This window comes from Balaenoptera physalus (genome assembly GCF_965194825.1).
Source record: "Balaenoptera physalus genome assembly, chromosome: 1".
NCBI classification, from domain to species: Eukaryota; Metazoa; Chordata; class Mammalia; order Artiodactyla; family Balaenopteridae; genus Balaenoptera; species Balaenoptera physalus.
This window is the reverse complement of record NC_138882.1, coordinates 62456569-62475991: the sequence shown is the minus strand read 5'-3', so window position 1 is coordinate 62475991 and position 19423 is coordinate 62456569. Positions and strand designations below refer to the sequence as shown.

Genomic DNA, 19423 nt, shown 5'->3' with positions numbered 1-19423 from the left:
ACAGGAGCTCAAAATCTTTTGGTAGAGACAGGCATATAAATACATAATTTAAAGTACTTTATTAGAGGTGAAAAATAAAGAAATTACTCCCAATGGTAAGAAGGCAGGCACAGGATTAGAAAGGCTAAACTGAGAAGATGCCTTATAAACTTATCTTTGATGAGTTGGAGACTGTCAGGTAAAAAAAAGAAAAAAAAAAAAGAGAAAAACGCATCTGAGTTTGACAAGGCATACGAAGAGGGAATAAGTTATGACAGGGAGGGTAATGTCTGATAAATGATGAGAAATTTGGTATGCTAAGAGAAACTGTGTATTATAAGGTTAAAGGGCAACTTTGGAAAAATAGGTTAAGGTCAGGTTATGAAGAGATATATGCAAAAAACAATTTAGATTTTTCATATGGGTAATGAACGATTTTATGCAGTATTTGAAAGCAGCTTTTTTTTTCTTTTTTTGTACACAAATAAGCAGACCACCACAATTAAAAAAAAACAAAAATCACAAAGATTCAGCTTAGATACATCCACTGCTAGCCTTTCATGACATTCCAAGACTTGGTTTATATATATCCTCTCCTGTGCCTGATGTACATACCTTTATGACATTGATTACACTGGATTTTAATTTATGTTGATTTACTTGTGTAGCCTTCCAATTAGACTATAAACTCCTTGAGTACAGGGACTGACACTTTTATATGTCTAACACTTAAAACAGTATCTGTTAGATGGCCAGAACTTGATAAATGTTTGCAGAATAAACGAATGATTAATTATGTAGTAAAAGAGACAGCAGACACAACATTTTCAACTAAGGGACTGGGTGGATGACATTTATTATCGACCATGAATACAGAAGGTAGACTTTTTGAGAGGTAGATGTTAGCAATATCAAATACCCTTTTGGATGCAATAGTGATAAAATACCAATTTCTGAGTATCTCTCTGTGTTGGGAACTATTACTATTAAATCCACTAGTACTGACAGCTATCCTATAGGAGGTCTTTTTATTTTAATAATATTATGGCCATTTTATAGATGCAAGATTGTATGCTCAAGGAAATTAAGTATGGACATTATCCAATGTCCTGTAGCTAGTAAGTGCATTTAAAATTAGGGCTATTTAATTATATTATATTATATTATTTAATTATAATGCTTTATAGGCCATACTATGCCCCCTTAGGTAGGTGGAAGACATCCAGGTGGCAGTTAGCAACAAATGCCTGGGACTCAAGAAAGAGGTTTCGAAGATATCAAATACTTATTAGCATATAAGTAGCATAGGAGCTGAAGTCATGGGAATAGAAGATGTGTTTTCCCATGTATAGTGAATAAGGTAAGATTAAAAGAGGACTAAGGATAGTCCTAGGAACCTGTGACATTTAAGTTATGTTAATAGAGAAGGAAGTTATGAGATATTTGTTAGGTTTTTTAGGAAACCTGACAAGTTAATAAAATTGTTCTCCAATGTATCTTACCTATATACTGCTTTGGGGTAAATAGCTTCTATGAAGAATAGCTTGCCCTCTAAATTTATTTCAAAACTTGATATTTTCTACAATATTTGAACACTTGCAAGAAAAAATACCTAAAAATGCATCTTTTCTTAATATGTGAAGTGTCATTATCTATGGTAAACATTGAAGGATACGTGTTTCCTTGATTATGACATCTCTTGTGGCTTGGTGGAAAACCATTTGGTAGAAGACATAAATTATCTGACACACAAATTCATCATCTTCTTGTTGAGCTGAAAAGAAACAGAAAACTTCAAATAAAATAATACTATATTATATACAAAATTGAAAAACATTGAGGGGAAAAATGAAGAATGAGAAAAACTAACGGTGACAAGGAGACAGGTAAAGGACAATTAGTTTAAATTATTTATAATATATGGGTGGCATGTATCATTTACATCTTAGGTGTTTTTTCTAAATTACATGATGGTGATCAGTCAAAAAATTTCATAATAATATATTTTCAGAAGTTTTAGTAAATTTGGTTGTGGTCAAACTAAATAGGTTAAATTACTTTGAAATACAAAAATAAAAAATAAGAGTGTAAAGAGAGAAATTATATCATCTCTGAGTCCAAACCACACTACTTGAGACTGTTCATCTCAAAAGGTTGTATCTAGGAAGAACTGAGAAACAAGACATGTTTAAGAGAATAGTAATGGTGCTTTTCTGTAATTTTTGCTATTTTTTGCCACCAAGTATAAAGAAATTGATTAAGTTAACGTCTAAGTCCCCAATGTGACATGGCAACACTTACCACCACTTGTGGGGACTTCTATTTTTTTTGGTGCCTCATAAAAAAGTTCTTCAAATAATTCTAATTTGTAACATAAACCTGGTTTTATTTTGTCTCTATAATGTTGACCTCACATGAGAAAAATGGTTCTTAAAAAATCACATCTTCTAAGTTTTTGGTAGAAATTAGACTGTTATAAACAGGTTTTTTCTTTGTTGAATAATGTTAACAAAATTAAACTTTACTTATTGGTATGAAGTAACAAAGTAATTTTAGTTCCAATCAATTATACTAGTAAAAAGGAATGTTACATAATCATACAAACTAATTAAGAAATGTTTATTATCATGAAAAGAAGACTAACAGAATAGTGGATGACCACTGATTAATACATGTAATGGCAAAAGCAAATACTTATAGAAATCCAATTTTTAGATACTGGTTATGAAATTTGATTTACTAATAGTCTGCTAACAACTCTTGGCAACAGATCAGTGCTATCTGTTAGACAAAGATTTACAGGTCAACAGAGCATCCAACCAGCTGTGTGGAATAAATTGTGGTCCCCTCAAAGTCCAACTGTTCCAAATAATTTTCCTCACTAACTTGTCAAAGTACCAGTCTCTTAGACTACTTGGGTTAAAATTTTATTAATTTCTCTCTTGGTATATAGTGTTCCCTCACTTAACCCCAAGGATTTTAATCTTGAAAATCCATATATTTCATAAAAACAGTAGTATACAGCCTCTGCCTGTGATAACCACATGTCAGAGAACATCAAAATATAGTAAAACACTGAGCTGGCTCTGTTATTATCTCTCAGTCATAATCAAAATGGGACAGCAATTCAAGGACCCAGATCATTTTGTTTCAACTTTCTCCAGCTCACCACAAAATCCTCATTCTCATTCTGCCAACTACATTATCTTTACTTTCACCTCCCAACTACCTGGTCTTTTAATAATTTCTAATCCGAAAACTCCTGGCTGTGTGAAGGGTGCACCAAAACAAATACATATACACTATTTGTAGACATACTTCAAATATGGAGGCACTATCTCTAGATGACCATTAAAATGCACTATGTTAAAGAATTTACAAATCAAACTTTTAAAGATTTAGAAGAGAAAAATGGGCAAAAGACTTAAATAGGCACTTCACTTATTAGCCATATCCAATAACCAATAAATACAAATAGGTACTCAATTTCATTAATTATTAGGGAGATGCAAATTAAAACCACAATGAGATACCACTATGAAGGCTATAATTAAAGAGGCTGGATGCCAAAGTATGTTGGTGATGTAGAATAACTGGAACTTTTGTACATTGCTGGTGGGACTGCAAATTGGCACAACTACTTTGGAAAACAAAGTAGTTGGCATTATTTCTAAAGCCAAATATATGCGTACTCTGTTCTGCTCCTAAGTATGTGTCTAACAGAAATGAGTAAATATGTTCACTAATTGAAATGCTTAAGAATGCTCATAGGAGCATTACTTATAATAATAGCCCATCAATTACAGGAAAAAACTGTAAAAAACACAAATACATGGAGGCTAAACAGCGCACTACTAAATAAACAAGAGATCACTGAAGAAATCAAAGAAGAAATAAAAAAATACATAGAAACAATGACAACGAAAACACGACGACCCAAAACCTATGGGATGCAGCAAAAGCAGTTCTAAGATGGAAGTTTATAGCAAATTTAATCTCACCTCAAGAAACAAGAAAAACCTCAAATAAACAATCTAACCTTACACCTAAAGCAACAAGAGAAAGAAGAACAAAGAAAATCCAAAGTCAGTAGAAGGAAAGAAATCATAAAGATCAGAGCAGAAATAAATGAAATAGAAATGAAGAAAACAAGAGCAAAGATCAATAAAACTATAAGTTGGTTCTTTGAGAAGATAAACAAAATTGATAAACTTTAGCCAGACTCACCAAGAAAAAAGAGAGAGGATGCAAATCTGTAAAATTAGAAATGAAAAAGGAGAAATCACAACCGACACCACAGAAATACAAAGGATTATAAGAGACTATTACAAACAACTCTATGCCAATAAAATGGACAACCACAAAGAAATGGACAAATTCTTGGAAAGGTACAATTTTCCAGGACTGAACCAGGAAGAATTAGAAAATATAACCAGACCTATCACAAGTAATGAAATTGAAACTATAATTAAAAATCTTCCAACAAACAAAAGTCCAGGACGAGATGGCTTCACAGGCAAATTCTATCAAACATTTAGAGAAGAGTTAACACCAATCCTTCTCAAACTCTTCCAAAAAATTGCAGAGGGGGGAACACTCCCAAATTCATTCAACGAAGCCACCACCACCCTGATACTAAAACCAGACAAAGATATCACAAAAAAAGAAAATTACAGACTAATATCACTGATGAACATAGATGCAAAAATCCTCAACAAAATACTAGCAAACAGAATCCAACAACACATTAAAAGGTTCATACACCATGATCAAGTGGGATTTATCCCAGGGCTGCAAGGATTCTTCAATATGTGCAAATCAATCAATGTGATACACCATACTAACAAATTAAGGAATAAAAACCATATGATCATGTCAATAGATGCAGAAAAAGCTTTTGACAAAATTCAACACCCATTTATGATAAAAACTCTCCAGAAAATGGGCACAGAAGGAACCTACCTCAACATAAAGGACATATATGACAAACCCACAGCAACCATCATACTCAATGGTGAAAAACTAAAAGTATTTCCACTAAGATCAGGAACAAGACAAGGATGTCGACTCTTGCCACTCGTATTCAACATAGTTTTGGAAGTCCTAGCCACGGTAATCAGAGAAGAAAAAGAAATAAAAGGAACACAAATTGGAAAAGAAGAAGTAAAACTGTCACCGTTTGCCGATGACATGATACTATACATAGAAAATCCTAAAGATGCCACCAGAAAACTGCTAGAACTAATCAATGAATTTGGTAAGGTTGCAGGATAAAAAATTAATGCACAGAACTCTCTGGCATTCCTATACACTAACAATGAAAAATCAGAATGAGAAATCAAGGAAACAATCCCATTTACCATCACAACAAAAAGAATAAAATGCCTAGGAATAAACCTACCTAAGGAGGCAAAAGACTTGTAGTTAGAAAACTATAAAACACTATGAAAGAAATCAAACATGACATAAACAGATAGAGAAATATACCATGTTCTTGGATGGGAAGAATCAATACTGTGAAAATCCCTATACTACCCAAAGCAATCTACAGATTCAAGGCAATCCCTATCAAACTACCAATGGCATTCTTCACAGAATTAGAACAAAAAATTTCACAATTTGTACGGAAACTCAAAAGACCCCAAATAGCCAAAGCAATCTTGAGAAAGAAAAATGGAGCTGGAGGAATCAGGCTACCTGACTTCAAATTATACTACAAAGCCACAGTAATCAAGACAGTATGGTACTGGCACAGAAACAGAAATATAGATCAATGGTACAGGATAGAGAGCCCAGAGATAAACCCATGCACATATGGTCACCTAACCTATGACAAAGGAGGCAAGAACATAAAATGGAGGAAAGACAGCCTCTTCAATAAGTGGTGCTGGGAAAACTGGACAACTACATGCAAAAGATGAATTTAGAACACTACCTAACACCACACACAAAAATAAACTCCAAATGGATTAAAGACCTAAATGTAAGACCAGACACTATAAAACTCTTAGAGGAAAACATAGGAAAAACACTCTTTGACATAAACCACAGCAAGATCGTTTTTGACTCACCTCCTAGAGTAATGAAAATAAAAACAAAAATAAATATATGGGACCTAATTAACCTTACAAGCTTTTGCACAGCAAAGGAAACCATAAACAAGATGAAAAGACAACCCTCAGAATGGGAGAAAATAGTTGCAGATGAAGCAACGGCAAAGGATTAATCTCCAAAATATAGAAACAGCTCATGGAGCTCAATATCAAAAAAACAAACAACCCAATTAAAAAATGGGTGGAAGACCTAAACAGACATTTCCCCGAAGAAGACATACAGAAGGCCAAGAGGCACATGAAAAGATGCTCAACATCACTAATTATTAGAAGAATGCAAATCAAAACTACAATGAGGTATCACCTCATACCAGTCAGAATGGCCATCATCCAAAAATCTACAAACAATAAATGCTGGAGAGGGTGTGGAGAAAAGGGAACCCTTTTGCACTGTTGGTGGGAATGTAAATTGATACAGCCACTACGGAGAACAGTATGGAGGTTCCTTAAAAAACTAAAAATACAACTACCATATGACCCAGCAATCCCACTACTGGGCATATACCCTGAGAAAACCATAATTCAAAAGGACACATGTACCCCAATGTTCACTGCAACACTATTTACAATAGCCAGGGCATGGAAACAACCTAAGTGTCCATTGACAGATGAATGGATAAAGAAGATGTGGTATATATATACAATGGAATATTACTCAGCCATAAAAAGGAATGGAATTGGGTCATTTGTAGAGACGTGGATGGACCTAGAGTCTGTCATACAGGGTGAAGTAAGCCAGAAAGAGAAAAACAAATCCCGTATGCTAACACATATATATGGAATCTAGAAAAATGGTACAGATGAACCTATTTGTAGGGCAGGAATAGAGACACAGACATAGAGAACGGACATGTGGACACGGGGGTAAGGGGAGGATGGGATGAATTGGGTGATTAGGTTTGACATAAATACACTACCATGTGTAAAACAGATAGCTAGTGGGAACCTGCTGTATAGCACAGGGAGCTCAGCCTGGTGCTCTGTGATGACCTAGATGCGGGGGTAGCAGGGGAGGGAGGTCCAAGAGGGAGGGGATATAGGTATACATAGAGCTGATTCACTTCATTGTACGGCAGAAACTAACACAACATTGTAAATCAATTTTACTCCAATGAAAAATAAATAAATAGATTAGAAAAGAAAACAAACAAAAACAACCACCCTACTATCAATCAACAGTAGAAAGGAAAAATAGTGGTATATTTATTTATACAGCAACAAAAATAAACACAGTTCTGTACAAAACATAGACAAACCTCACATTTATAGGGAAAAAGAAACAAGACTCTATTTCTAAAAAGCTGAAAACCAAGCAAAATTCATCTATGGGTGATAAAAAGAAAAATGGAAACCACTCTGGCAAAGGTGGTAATGACCGGGAGGTGGCAGGAGAGGGACTTCTAGGGTGCTGGTAATGTTTCATTTCCTCATATGAGTGGGAATAACATAAGAGCGCTCATTTTGAAAATTCATTGTGCTATACATACTTACAACTTGTGTATTTTTCTTTACGTATTATACCTGGTACAGGAAAGACTGAGATTAGAGGGTCTTTTTAAGCTTTCCATATTAGTATATTTAACTTCTATACTAATTAGCTACTTTTAATGTATATCTGCTATGGGCAAATTGCATCCCTCCAAAATTCATATGCTGAAGCCCTAATCCCAAATGTGACTATATTCGGAGATAGGGCCATAAGGAAATAAGTAAGGTTAAATGAGGTCATAAGGGTGGAGTCCTGATCCCACAAGATTAGTAACCTTATAAGAAGGGATACCCAAGCACTTGTGTGTGCTCGTGCTTTCTCTCTCTCCCTCTCCCCCACTTCCTCTGCCCGCCTGCCACATGAGGATGTTAGGACACAACAAGAAGGTGGCCTTATGCAACCCAGAAAGAAAGACCTCACCAGGAATCAAATTGGCTGGCACCCTGATAGACTTCCCAGCCTCTAGAACTATGAGAAAATACATTTCTGTTGTTTAAGCCACCAAGTCTGTGGTATTTTGTTATGGCGACCTGAGCAGACTAACACAAGGTCCTAGAGAACCTGGCCCTAATAAAATACTATTAGAGTCAGACAAATTTTGTATGCAATATGGAAAACGAAACCTTGGCCCTTAAGAGCAAAACAAAGGTAAGGGGAAGACTATCTAGGCCTCCGCTATCCAGTATTGTAACCATAGCCAATGTGGTTAGTTAATTTTAATTAAATTTAATTTAAACTCCAGGTTCTCAGTCCCAACAGCCACATTTCAAGTATTCAATAGCCACATGTGTTGGACAGTGCAAATAGAGAACATTTTCTTCACTGCAGAAAGTTTAGAGGACAATACTATATATGGATCTAGGAGGGAATATGGTGATTAGAATCAGCTTCCAAATAAACTTTTCTGATTAGAAATCAAGATATTAAACAAAAGGGTTTGTGCAAGATAGAAGATCCAATTCAACCAAAACAAAGCTCAACATAAAGAAGAAATGGTAGAATATTAGTTGTTCAAGGCTGATAAGAGGAGGGTAGTGTCTGTGAAATTGGTCCTGAATCACTTTATAGCAACATTCTTAACTTTGCAACCTAAAGCTATTTGATACTATGCTATCTAATCCCAGTAAAAGTATATTTAATTCATTTTCCTAACTATATAATTTAAGTTGCTGTAAGATGAGTAACGCAACAAGATAAATAATATTTCATGATTGCAGATTCCACATTTAAAAATCTAAACTCATAACTTGTTTATATATTAGCATAAAAATAAATTAAGATAAATTATAATTTACCATTTAGCAACTCAATGAGTGCAGGGATTATCCCAGATTTGGCTAGCAATGCAGCACAAGAGTCATCCATAGACACAGTTCCAATCATTATAACCACTTCTAAAACGAGGTCATCTTCTGCAGCACCTAGTAAAGTCAAATCACAGAAAGTTTTCATTGAAATGTCCTGATACAAATCCTTTTATATTGCCAAAATTCTAATTCACAGAAAAGATACTAAAAGCTATTAAATCAGTTCTTATGAATCATTAACATGCTTATAAATGTGTCCTTTTTCCAAAATTCCATGTTCGCGGAATTCCATTCCATGATGACAGTTCGTGGTGGTGGGGCAGTAGAGAGGTGGAGATAAGTCTTTGCAAATACAAATGAATGACAATGTAAACACAGAAAATAGAAGAGTCATTTGAATGCCTCAAAGAACTTAGTGTGTGCATGTGAACTCGTGTAGAGCGGGATGGTATTTAGTAATTTTAAAAAGGCAGGATAAAAAAATAAGAAGGCAGGATAGGAAAGGGAAACTAATATTAAAAAAACATACTGTTAGGGAAGAGAGTACATACATATACGAGGAGAACTAGTGACTGCCTTTCTGAGAGAAAGAAACTAGAACTAGGGCTAGAACTAGAGGTGTGGGAAGAAAATGTGTTACATAGTACAATAATGGTCACAAAATACTGTTCTAGCAGCCTTATCCACAACAGAAAGAAATAACTTAATGATTACGCAGAAGTGAAATATTTAGCACAGACCTGGTTTGAGTTTATCCTTGAGGTACGGAACCAGCTTATACTCCTTAAGAACCAATTCCCAGTCTAAGTCTGGAATGGTCAAATTTGCAAGAGTTCCTAAACATTCAATCACAAACTCCTCCTCTTCATCATTAGAGATTTGAGCTGCAAGGTCCCCAACATAATCCTGAATAAAATAGAATTTTAATACAAATTTAAAATATGATTTCTGCAGAAGAACTAATCTAATAATTTAACCCATAGGAAGAAAAAGTATCAAATGTGATTCTGTTGTTTTAATAACCTTGAGCTAAGTTGCTAAGGGAGACTATGGTGAACTGGTTTAAGGCAAGCAAACTGGAGTGAGGATGAAAAGGTTAGGAATAGGGATCGTAAAACAAAAACAACATTAAAACTTAGGTTGAGATTTCTAGGAGCTAAACTTACAAGGAAGTTGAAGAAAAACCAACTTGGGTCATGAATTAATATTTGACAAGAGCTAAGGAAGAGTTATATTTCCAGACACAGCACTTTAAAGCTTTAATTCTCAGGCTATTTTAATACACAGAAAGCCAAAAACTACACTTACAATAAATAAATTTTTAGTTGGTCCATCATGCTGGGAAATGTTCCTAATCATTTTCATCAGCAATGGATCCTTGAACTTCAGAGCCCTCTTCATGAGCATCTTCAGCCCATTTCCTGATAATAAAAACAGAAAAACTCCCCCAATAAAGGTTCATTTAAATTTAATGATTTTTAAAATTTTCGGTTCTCAAAAAACCCCAATTTACACACAGAAAATACGTAAATATTAAGTGTACAATTAATTTTAATAAATGTATGCCCCTGTGTAATTCGTACCCATATCAAGATACAGAATATTTCCATTCAATGCAGAAAGTTCCCTTGTGCTTAGTCAATCTTAGTCCCCCAATACAATTACTTTTCTTCTTTTCTCCTCCTTTTCCTCTTCCTCCTCTTCCCCTTTTTCTTATTTTTTATTTTTAAACACAGATTAGTTTTGCCTCTTCTAGAATTTCACATAAATGGAAGCACAGTATGTATATGAAATATGTACCACAAAGTTTTAAAATGTAAATACTTTTTGACCCATAAAAATTGTACTTCTAGGAATTCATCCTAAGAATATAAAAATGGAAACATGAAAGATTCAGAGAAAGGAAAATTACTGTAGCATTGCTTGTAACAGAAAAGAAGTGGCAACAAACTAGCAGATTAAACTATGGAAAATCCTCTAATGGATTATTTTGCAGCTACTGGCAATTATGTTTTATTAAAGTATTTAATCATATGGAATGATATTCAGATATTAACTTCAAAAAACATGTCACCATATATAGAGAGAATCCCATTTTAATTTAAAAATACGCAGAAGCATTGTACCAAAGTTTTACCTATGATTATCTCTGGATAGTGGGAGTAAAATTTTTAATTTTCTCCTGTTTGCTCATTTGTACTTTTTATAATGAACATGTATACTTCTCAAATACGAAAAAACTATTGAGCAAACTCTGAAATATCATAATGTATGATGAATCATTTTATGAAGGTACTATAGAAACAAATAGCTAATACATTTGTATTGCAACATCTTACACTGTAACAGATTGCTTTGCAAATAAAAAGTTTTATTTCATCTAGAAAATATTTTTAAAAATCAAATTTCAATTAAGGGTAACTGACCAAATGGTTTATAAAATGTTACTAAAGGGTAAGCGTTTCTACTCATGATGTAAGAATATTCTGAGTCTGACATTTAAGGATTATAGCTATAATTTTTAAAACTATTTAAAAATAGGATTTACATATTTACTATATTTAATTCCTTATTATCTATTTTCCATCATATGCCAATAGCATATGATAGAGGTTATCTATGAAGCTCAAAGGCACTAACCTTCACAGATAAGCTGTACGTTCCTTTTGTTAGCAGCTAGATTAATGCAGAAAGAAATGAGTTCCAAGTCAATTCGTTCATCCGAACATTCAAAGAGCATCTTCATTAACTAGCAAGAAGCACAAAACATATTTTACTCAAAAAACCCCCAAACACACAAAAAACCACAGGCACTATTTTATCACAGTATGTTACCTTAGATTGTATGTTGGAAATAATACAATTACATTTTCAACATAGAAGTGGTAGGCTTTTACTGTTGAATAACGGAATGCTTAATGAACTATTAGATGCTCAGCATTCAATATGAACTTCCAAGTACACTGGAGAATATAAGAGGTATATTAGATAAAGCCTTTTCATTTAAGGAATTTAAAATGTTGTGTGGAAGTAGACCATTCTGAGCAATGAAAATAGCTTGTGCAAATGTTACAAGGCAGGAAAAAAAGTCATTCTTCTGAAGAATTAAGAGAAGGCCAAGCATGGTTGGAGTGAGGGAAATACTGTTAAGAGATAAGGTGAAAGCCAGATCACGCAGGATTCTGAAGTACACGTTAAGGATTTTGGGCTTCATCCTAAGGTAAATGGGAAGACATTAAAGGCTTCCAAATAAGGAAAGTGTAAGGATAAGATTTACGTTTCGAAAAGATCTGGTCAGTGTAGAAAACAGACTGAAATAGGGTAAGAAAATGTGGCAAAACCATCTAAGGGGCTAGTGGAAAAGTCGAGGTATGATGATGGTTGCCTGGGCTAGGTAGAGCAGTGGGGATAGAGATAAAAAGGATGGCTCAGAGATATATTTAGGAAAGAGAATCAAACTGGGATTTAATAACTGACTAGATGTTGGGGTTAAGGGAGAGGAAGGGTCAAAGATGACTCACAGGTTTCTGTCCTAAACAACAACATGGATGGCGGTGCTAACATTTACCAAAAGACAGAAACCAAAGTAGGAAAAAACTTTAAAGGGAAGACAGTAATTTTGGTTTTGGACATGCTGAATTTAAGCTGCCTATGTGACAGTCTGGTGCAGATAGTCAGTAAAAGTTATAAACACAAGTTTAGAAGACATGTTTGGACTGAAGGTATAATTTTAGGAATTGTCATTTATGGTTGATAACCGAACCTGTAAAGCTGGACCCAATCATTTGGGAGTGTGTATAAAATAAGAAACGAACTCTACTTAATGATAAGAGAAAGGGAAGGGACTTCCCTGGTGGCGCAGTGGTTAAGAATCCATCTGCCAATGCAGGGGACACGGGTTCGAGCCCTGGTCCGGGAAGATCCCACATGCCGCGGAGCAACTAAGCCCGTGCACCACAACTACTGAGCCTGTGCTCTAGAGCCCACAAGCCACAACTACTGAGCCCGCGCGCCACAACTACGGAAGCCCACGTGCCTAGAACCCCTGTTCCGCAACAAGAGAAGCCACTGCAATGAGAAGCCCACACACTGCAACAAAGAGTAGTCCCCGCTTGCTGCAACTAGAGAAAGCCCGTGTGCAGCAACAAAGACCCAACCCAGCCAAAAATCAATCAATTAATCAATAAATTTATTTAAGAAAAAGAGAGAGAGAAAGGGAAGATGGATCTGAGAAGCAGCAGACAGAAGAGTAGGAAGAAAAAGGCAGGCCACTTACGCCATTTAGCAGTAATCTAGATTTGTCATGATGAGAGATAGTTGCTATGTAATAAAGGAGAAATGAACAAACCTTAAGCTATACTTTTAACAAGCTTGTCTACTATTATTGGTAAATAGCATATTAACTTAGTGCATATTATATAAATATATTTTTCTCTTAGTCAAATTGCTAACAACATATGGAAGTCAATCCTAAATTTATAACCTAAAAATTTCTTATGTTTTATCTCAGCGGATACCTTTTTAGATCAACATGCCTTTGTTGACTGGTTAGACCCTATTTTGTTAAATCTTGTTTTGGTTATTCTCTATGTTAGTTCCAAATAACTTCTAAGTTTCAAAAAGGATACATGGTGAACACACAAAAATTAATCTTATTTCTGTATGCTAGCAATGAACACCTGGAAACCAAAATTTAAAAAGCAAATCCACTTACAATTGCTCCCAAAAATACTTAGATATAATTCTAACAAAACTATATGTATATATATAAAATTCACTATTTGCCGAGAACTACAAAAACACTATAGCTGGTGAATGGTTGGCATGTATCATGCCTTTTCCCAGAGAGCACTTCTTTAACACAAATGTTGCTGCTAGTGGAATCTTTAATCACTAACACTTAATAATGTTGCAGAACAAAAAAATTCTATGGCAAAGATAAAATAATCTTAATTTATTGGATATACTTTTAACAGATTTTGCTACCTATTAACTGCCAACTAAATTACAAATTAATAAAAATGTAGGTGACAATCCTCTAAAAATGTAAATATATACAGTATGTTTTTCATACTCTAATTAAAAACCCACTATAGATTTCTTCCAAACTTCTCCTAATACAAGAAGCTTTTTAAAAATAACAAAAGTCTGTTTGTTACATCAATGCAATGTTTAGCAAGGCAAAATATCTGTCGCTGTTTACTTGAAATTAACCTTGTAGTATGAAATTTGCCCTTAAGAACGGTGTTACAGGGTGATTTGTTAGAAGCTGAGGGTTTTTGTTTTGCCTTGTTTTTGTAATTTCCACGTTAAGTCCTGTGGTGAAATATTCAGGAGCTAGCTTTTTAAAAAATAATGCATGGTTTAAAACCTTATCCAACACCTACATCCCCAAATCAAGAGAAATCAGGACTAAGTGTGAATGAAATACATCATGATATAGAATTAGTTTTTCATAATAAGAAAGAGAAACATTTCAATTTTAAAGTGTTCACATTTTAAAATAATAGTTTAGTTCAAGCTCTACATGCAGCACTGTCTTTGACTGCTACCCATAGCACTTCAGATGTAAGTGTAATTGCTGACAACTAGGAAATACTAAAACTAGATTTGTTCTGTTTTAACTATGTCCATTGTCATCTTTTACTAATTTAACAGGAAGGCACTAAAAGGCTTCAGCCTGTGCAATGAAGAGGCAATAGTGTTCAATCAGACAAGTCCCATATTGAGTATCAGATACCAAAGACCCAGGACTGAAATCACTGTGTCTAGACTCTCTGGCACCTGACTTCACTTATTTACCAGTGACCAGAGGCCAACCCCTACAGCTCTCTGTATTCACATACACCTCTGCCACCCCGACCCCCCTACCCAAACATCTTTGAATGATTATGGCAGAACTTTGCATGCCTCAGGAATCTCTTCTGACTGGCTACTCCCTAACTCTGCTGTTTGAAGTGATGCTCTGGTTTCTGAACTTCAGCAGATAATGGCAGGCAGGAGCAAAGGGGGCTGTCAGAAAGGACGTTTACCAGCATTCAGCTCAAAAGAAGCGTGTAGATCAAAGAGGGGCCAAATAGGACAACTGTGGTAGAAAACGTGTGGATTACTATGAAGATTCTTGCGCACTGTTCTAGGTAAAATGTTAAATAACACCATGACATCATTACCTAAACATGTACTTTGGCCATTCTATTACCAATAAATACTTTTATAAGCATCTGGATGGCATTTGCACCTATTTAAACAAAACATGCATCTTAGAGGTCTAAATAACAATGAACTGTTAATGTGTACTCTTAACTATTATTAGAATACAACCATTAACTCCTGGTATCCCCAAGTATGCTTACCTGGAACAATTCACCCACTGAGACCATTAAGATCATACATAAAGAAAGACTTGCCCTGACCCCCAAGTTTTACAAAATAGTGGCATAATAGAGGGAAAAAATGAGAATATATTGGATAATTAGAGGCAATAAAGTACAAAAGAAGCAAAGCAACATAATATTGGGAGAGACTATGAGGCATGTTGACTTTATAACATCTACTCTGAATATTAAATAATTTACAAAAGTGAGCTCTAATTATAGGCTTATGTTAGAGCAACTCACAATCTATTTCCACCAAAGCCCAGCTCTTTAAGAATGAGAAATCAGTAATCATTTTTCCCCCAAAAGACCGTGATCATGCACTAGATACAACCTCTTAAGGTTAATCTAATTTATGAAATGCTATTCCATGAGCCCAATGTTAACACATTGTTTATTTGGACTAATAAAATTCTGATGAAGAAATTTTAGAAAGTATAGGTTTATCCTATATAACACATATAAGAAAGGGAGTATTTAAATTGGACTCTGAGTGGTTCCAAAATAATGAGAAGCATTTACTAATGGCACCTTATTTTTGTACAGTGTTTCACAGTTTATAAAGTTCCTTTACATATGTATCTAATAGAATTAAAGAATATGACCATATCCCACATCTTTTTTGATCACTGAAATGAATATGAATGACAACTGAACCACTGCTTTCTTACTTTCAAAGTTATTTTAGGCTGCTCATTTGAAAAATTCATTTGTAATACTTGACAATATTTACTAAACAAAAATTAATGTGCATAATTTCAAAGTGAACAGAGTATTACATTAACTATAATATATTCCAAACCTCAGATATGGTTTTATTTAATAAGTAGGTTAATCAGTTGCTACCACAAACGAGTTCAAAGCTTTGTTAGTATTATAAACATTACTTCAAGGAGTCAATACTTCTGAGAGGAGTATCGTTTTAATTCCTGAAGGAAGCTTGGGAATTTCAATTTAATCCCAAATTTGCTTTCCATGATTCTTTTATTTTACAATGTACTTTTACAATTGGTACTGGGTGGCAATCAAACCATGTCAACTTTTCCCCAAATATGTCAAAGTTGAGCCTTATAAAGTACAAGTTATAGGCTGGATAGCACTTTAGGAACAAACATACTATTCTAGAGTACCATTTGGTTTCTCAAAATATGGCCTCATACTAAAAAGTTTCAGGATGTTTACAACATAATTTGATAACATACCCTCACTATTCTTACCAGGGTTGAGCTTTAAAAACAAAATATAATAAACTAAAACCCCAAAACACTGACCACTGAATGAATTTTGCAAGATTCTGTTCATGAAAATACAGACCACAAATGTTCTGAAAACCCCACTGCAGAAATGTTTCATGTTAGAAAATTATCTGGCAAGGAAACAAGCATGAATGTTGTCCTTGAAAAGGTATGGGAGAATTTTCTACAAAGTCTTCAACTGCAATAATAATAATGTTTCAAAAGTAACTTAAACAGGCTTTTATTTCTGATTATTTATTGAAAATAAAGTTTCACATTTTATGTTTGAGATTGTAAATTCTAGGGTATAGAGGGAAGGGTAACTCCAAATTAAATATTTAACAAAAAAGTTTTCAATCTCTTTTTAGTTTACATTTATTTCTCTTTTATTTAATGTTATTTTCTTTAAAATCTAATCTAGATAAAAACAGTCAATCTAGACAAAAATATCATTCTTTTATCATTGCTTTCCAATTCATATCCTGTAGTCAATGAAGTTCTGACATTAAATGGGATTGGAAAAGGAACACCCTTTGAAACTGTGAAGCAAAACCCCTTGGAACATATGAAGTGAGACTGTAGTAAATCACCTGTAATCCCCCTTTGACATGGCTACTCTTTTATTGAAAACTTGTTTGACAAAGAGTTTGATTACACTTTGTATCGGCTGTAGTCTGACGTGTTATCTCTATAAGAAGCCTTGCCTTGTTAGATAAAATATGCTTCATATTTGAAGGATGTCTACTTTCTGTAAACAAGCATAATTAGTTTATCCCCTGGTATAAAAGCCTAAGAAATTATCCTTGAGAGTTTATCAGTTTTTTAATTGCATGTAGATAAAGTATTAAAATTCTGGAATAGCAAATTCAATTTTTAGAACCGTTTTATTAATTTGGGATGAATAGAAGGATTAATAAAAATTAATAAAAACTATGGCCTGTTTTTTACTACATAATAATTATTTGCCAAATAATATACATTTAATAACTTATATTAGGCTAATAAGGAATTATGTAGTAGGAGTCTTAAGAGGATTACTTTAATAAGTATGACTTACTATACATATTCTTCTGAAGTGTCTTTTAAAAGTGTTATTTTTATTGTATATTATACATCCTGCGATTTTGCTTTTTCTATTTTAGAAAGCCATACTATAAAAATAATATTAAAAATCAGCCTAACTAGTGTTCCAATCATCAGATAGTATTCAAATTAGTAGAGCTCAGTTTAATGAAGATTAATGGCACAATAGTGATTCCATGAATGTAAATTCCCTAAGAGTAAAATTACACATGTATAGAATCTCCACCATTATAGTCTATGAAAAAAAAATCACTAAACTCCTTCAAGACAAATAAACCTAACATATGAAATATATCAAGCAACTGAGTTATAGCAAAAATCTTTCTTGAGAGCAGTGCTATAAAAATAAAAGTATTTTGATGAAGCATTTTCCCATCAGAGAACGCAAAGCACTTAAAACCGTCAACCACAAACAAAATTAAAGGGCAAATGACAAAGTTGGGAAACGTCTGTAATATGACAAGGAGTTAAAATAGTTATTATATATAGAGATATTATTTATTAATCCTAAAATATTGACATGCCAATGGAAAAATTATCAAGGGACATGAATGATTTATAACATAATATCAACAATAAGCATGTGAAAAATGTTCAACCTCACCAATATTCACAGAAATGCAAATAAAATGCAAATAAAAAGAAATAGAGACACTCCATTTTTAGAGAAATGATAGTATCCAGTGCTGTTAAAAGTGAAGTGACAGTTGGAAAAAAATCAACTCACATCTTCTTAGAACGTAATTTGCCCATATTGTGTCAAATACACAAAATACCTTTTGACCTAGTAATTCTACTTTTAGGAATTTAAACTAAAGAAAAAATTGAGATGTGGTTAAGCTTTTACATACTATGATATTTATTCCACATTATTTCATTTGTTTACATACATTTACTTACATCAGTTTTTATGTGATAAACTGGAAAAAAACCTAAATATACAATTTAACAATATTTAAATTATGGTACACTTATGCAATAAAATAGTATACAACTATTATGAATAATTTTTGAAGAATGTTCAGTGACATGGGAGGGTACTTAACGATATATTAAGTTAAAAAAGCAATATAAAATTACATATGGCATATAATCTCAATACAGTATTTTTTTAACCATGTAGAAGAAAATGTACCAAAATTTTAAATGGTTATCTCTGGGTTTGGGATAACAGAAAGTTACTTTCATTTTTATAATGTTCTGTACTTTCCAGATTGTATATAACAAGTTTATATTATTTTTAAGAGGGGAATTTTAAAGAAAAAACCTATCTGGCAAATCAAGGGAAGAAAGCAAAAAACATATTTTTTGAATGCCTTTTAAAAAAAACACTTAAAGCACTTACTTGTGGTATACAGTCAGTGTATGCAAACATTGATTTAAAGCGGTCATCCATGCTTATGTGGTAAAGAACACACATTGCTATTTGTTTGTAGTTTTCATTGCCTGCAAATAAGAAATCATGGATATGGTGAGATTTTATATTATGCCATGCATGGCATGGAATGACCACAAAGAAATTAATTTTTTTTGTATAACACACTTAAATTAATGCATTAAAACTTTTAAGCTACTGAATCAAAAAAAATCATTATATAACCCTAATTCAGAAAATATTTTGAGCTCCCTATTTCAATTCCAAAGTTTGGAGCACACTATCTATGAAATATCACTAAGTTCCAAGAGATTATGTGTATTTTACAAGGTATACTTTTGAAAAAAATTAACCACAAACCTAAGAATTAATTGTTCCCAGTAGCCCACTAAAAAGTAGATTTGGCCACTGGCCCCTCCATCCTTACTGTTTCATCAAAATATGTAATAAACACACTTCATTGACAGT

General features: G+C 33.6%; 1 protein-coding gene across 1 annotated transcript in view; it reads right to left on the bottom strand.

The window, feature by feature from the left end:
• KIFAP3 (kinesin associated protein 3) overlaps positions 1-19423 on the bottom strand; it is a 152386-nt gene that overhangs the window by 46187 nt on the left and 86776 nt on the right. Inside the window, 7 exon segments of the mRNA XM_082439434.1 lie at positions 1576-1650; positions 1653-1753; positions 8877-9002; positions 9629-9794; positions 10197-10309; positions 11529-11637; positions 18926-19026. Coding sequence (XP_082295560.1) covers positions 1576-1650; positions 1653-1753; positions 8877-9002; positions 9629-9794; positions 10197-10309; positions 11529-11637; positions 18926-19026 — 791 coding nt within the window.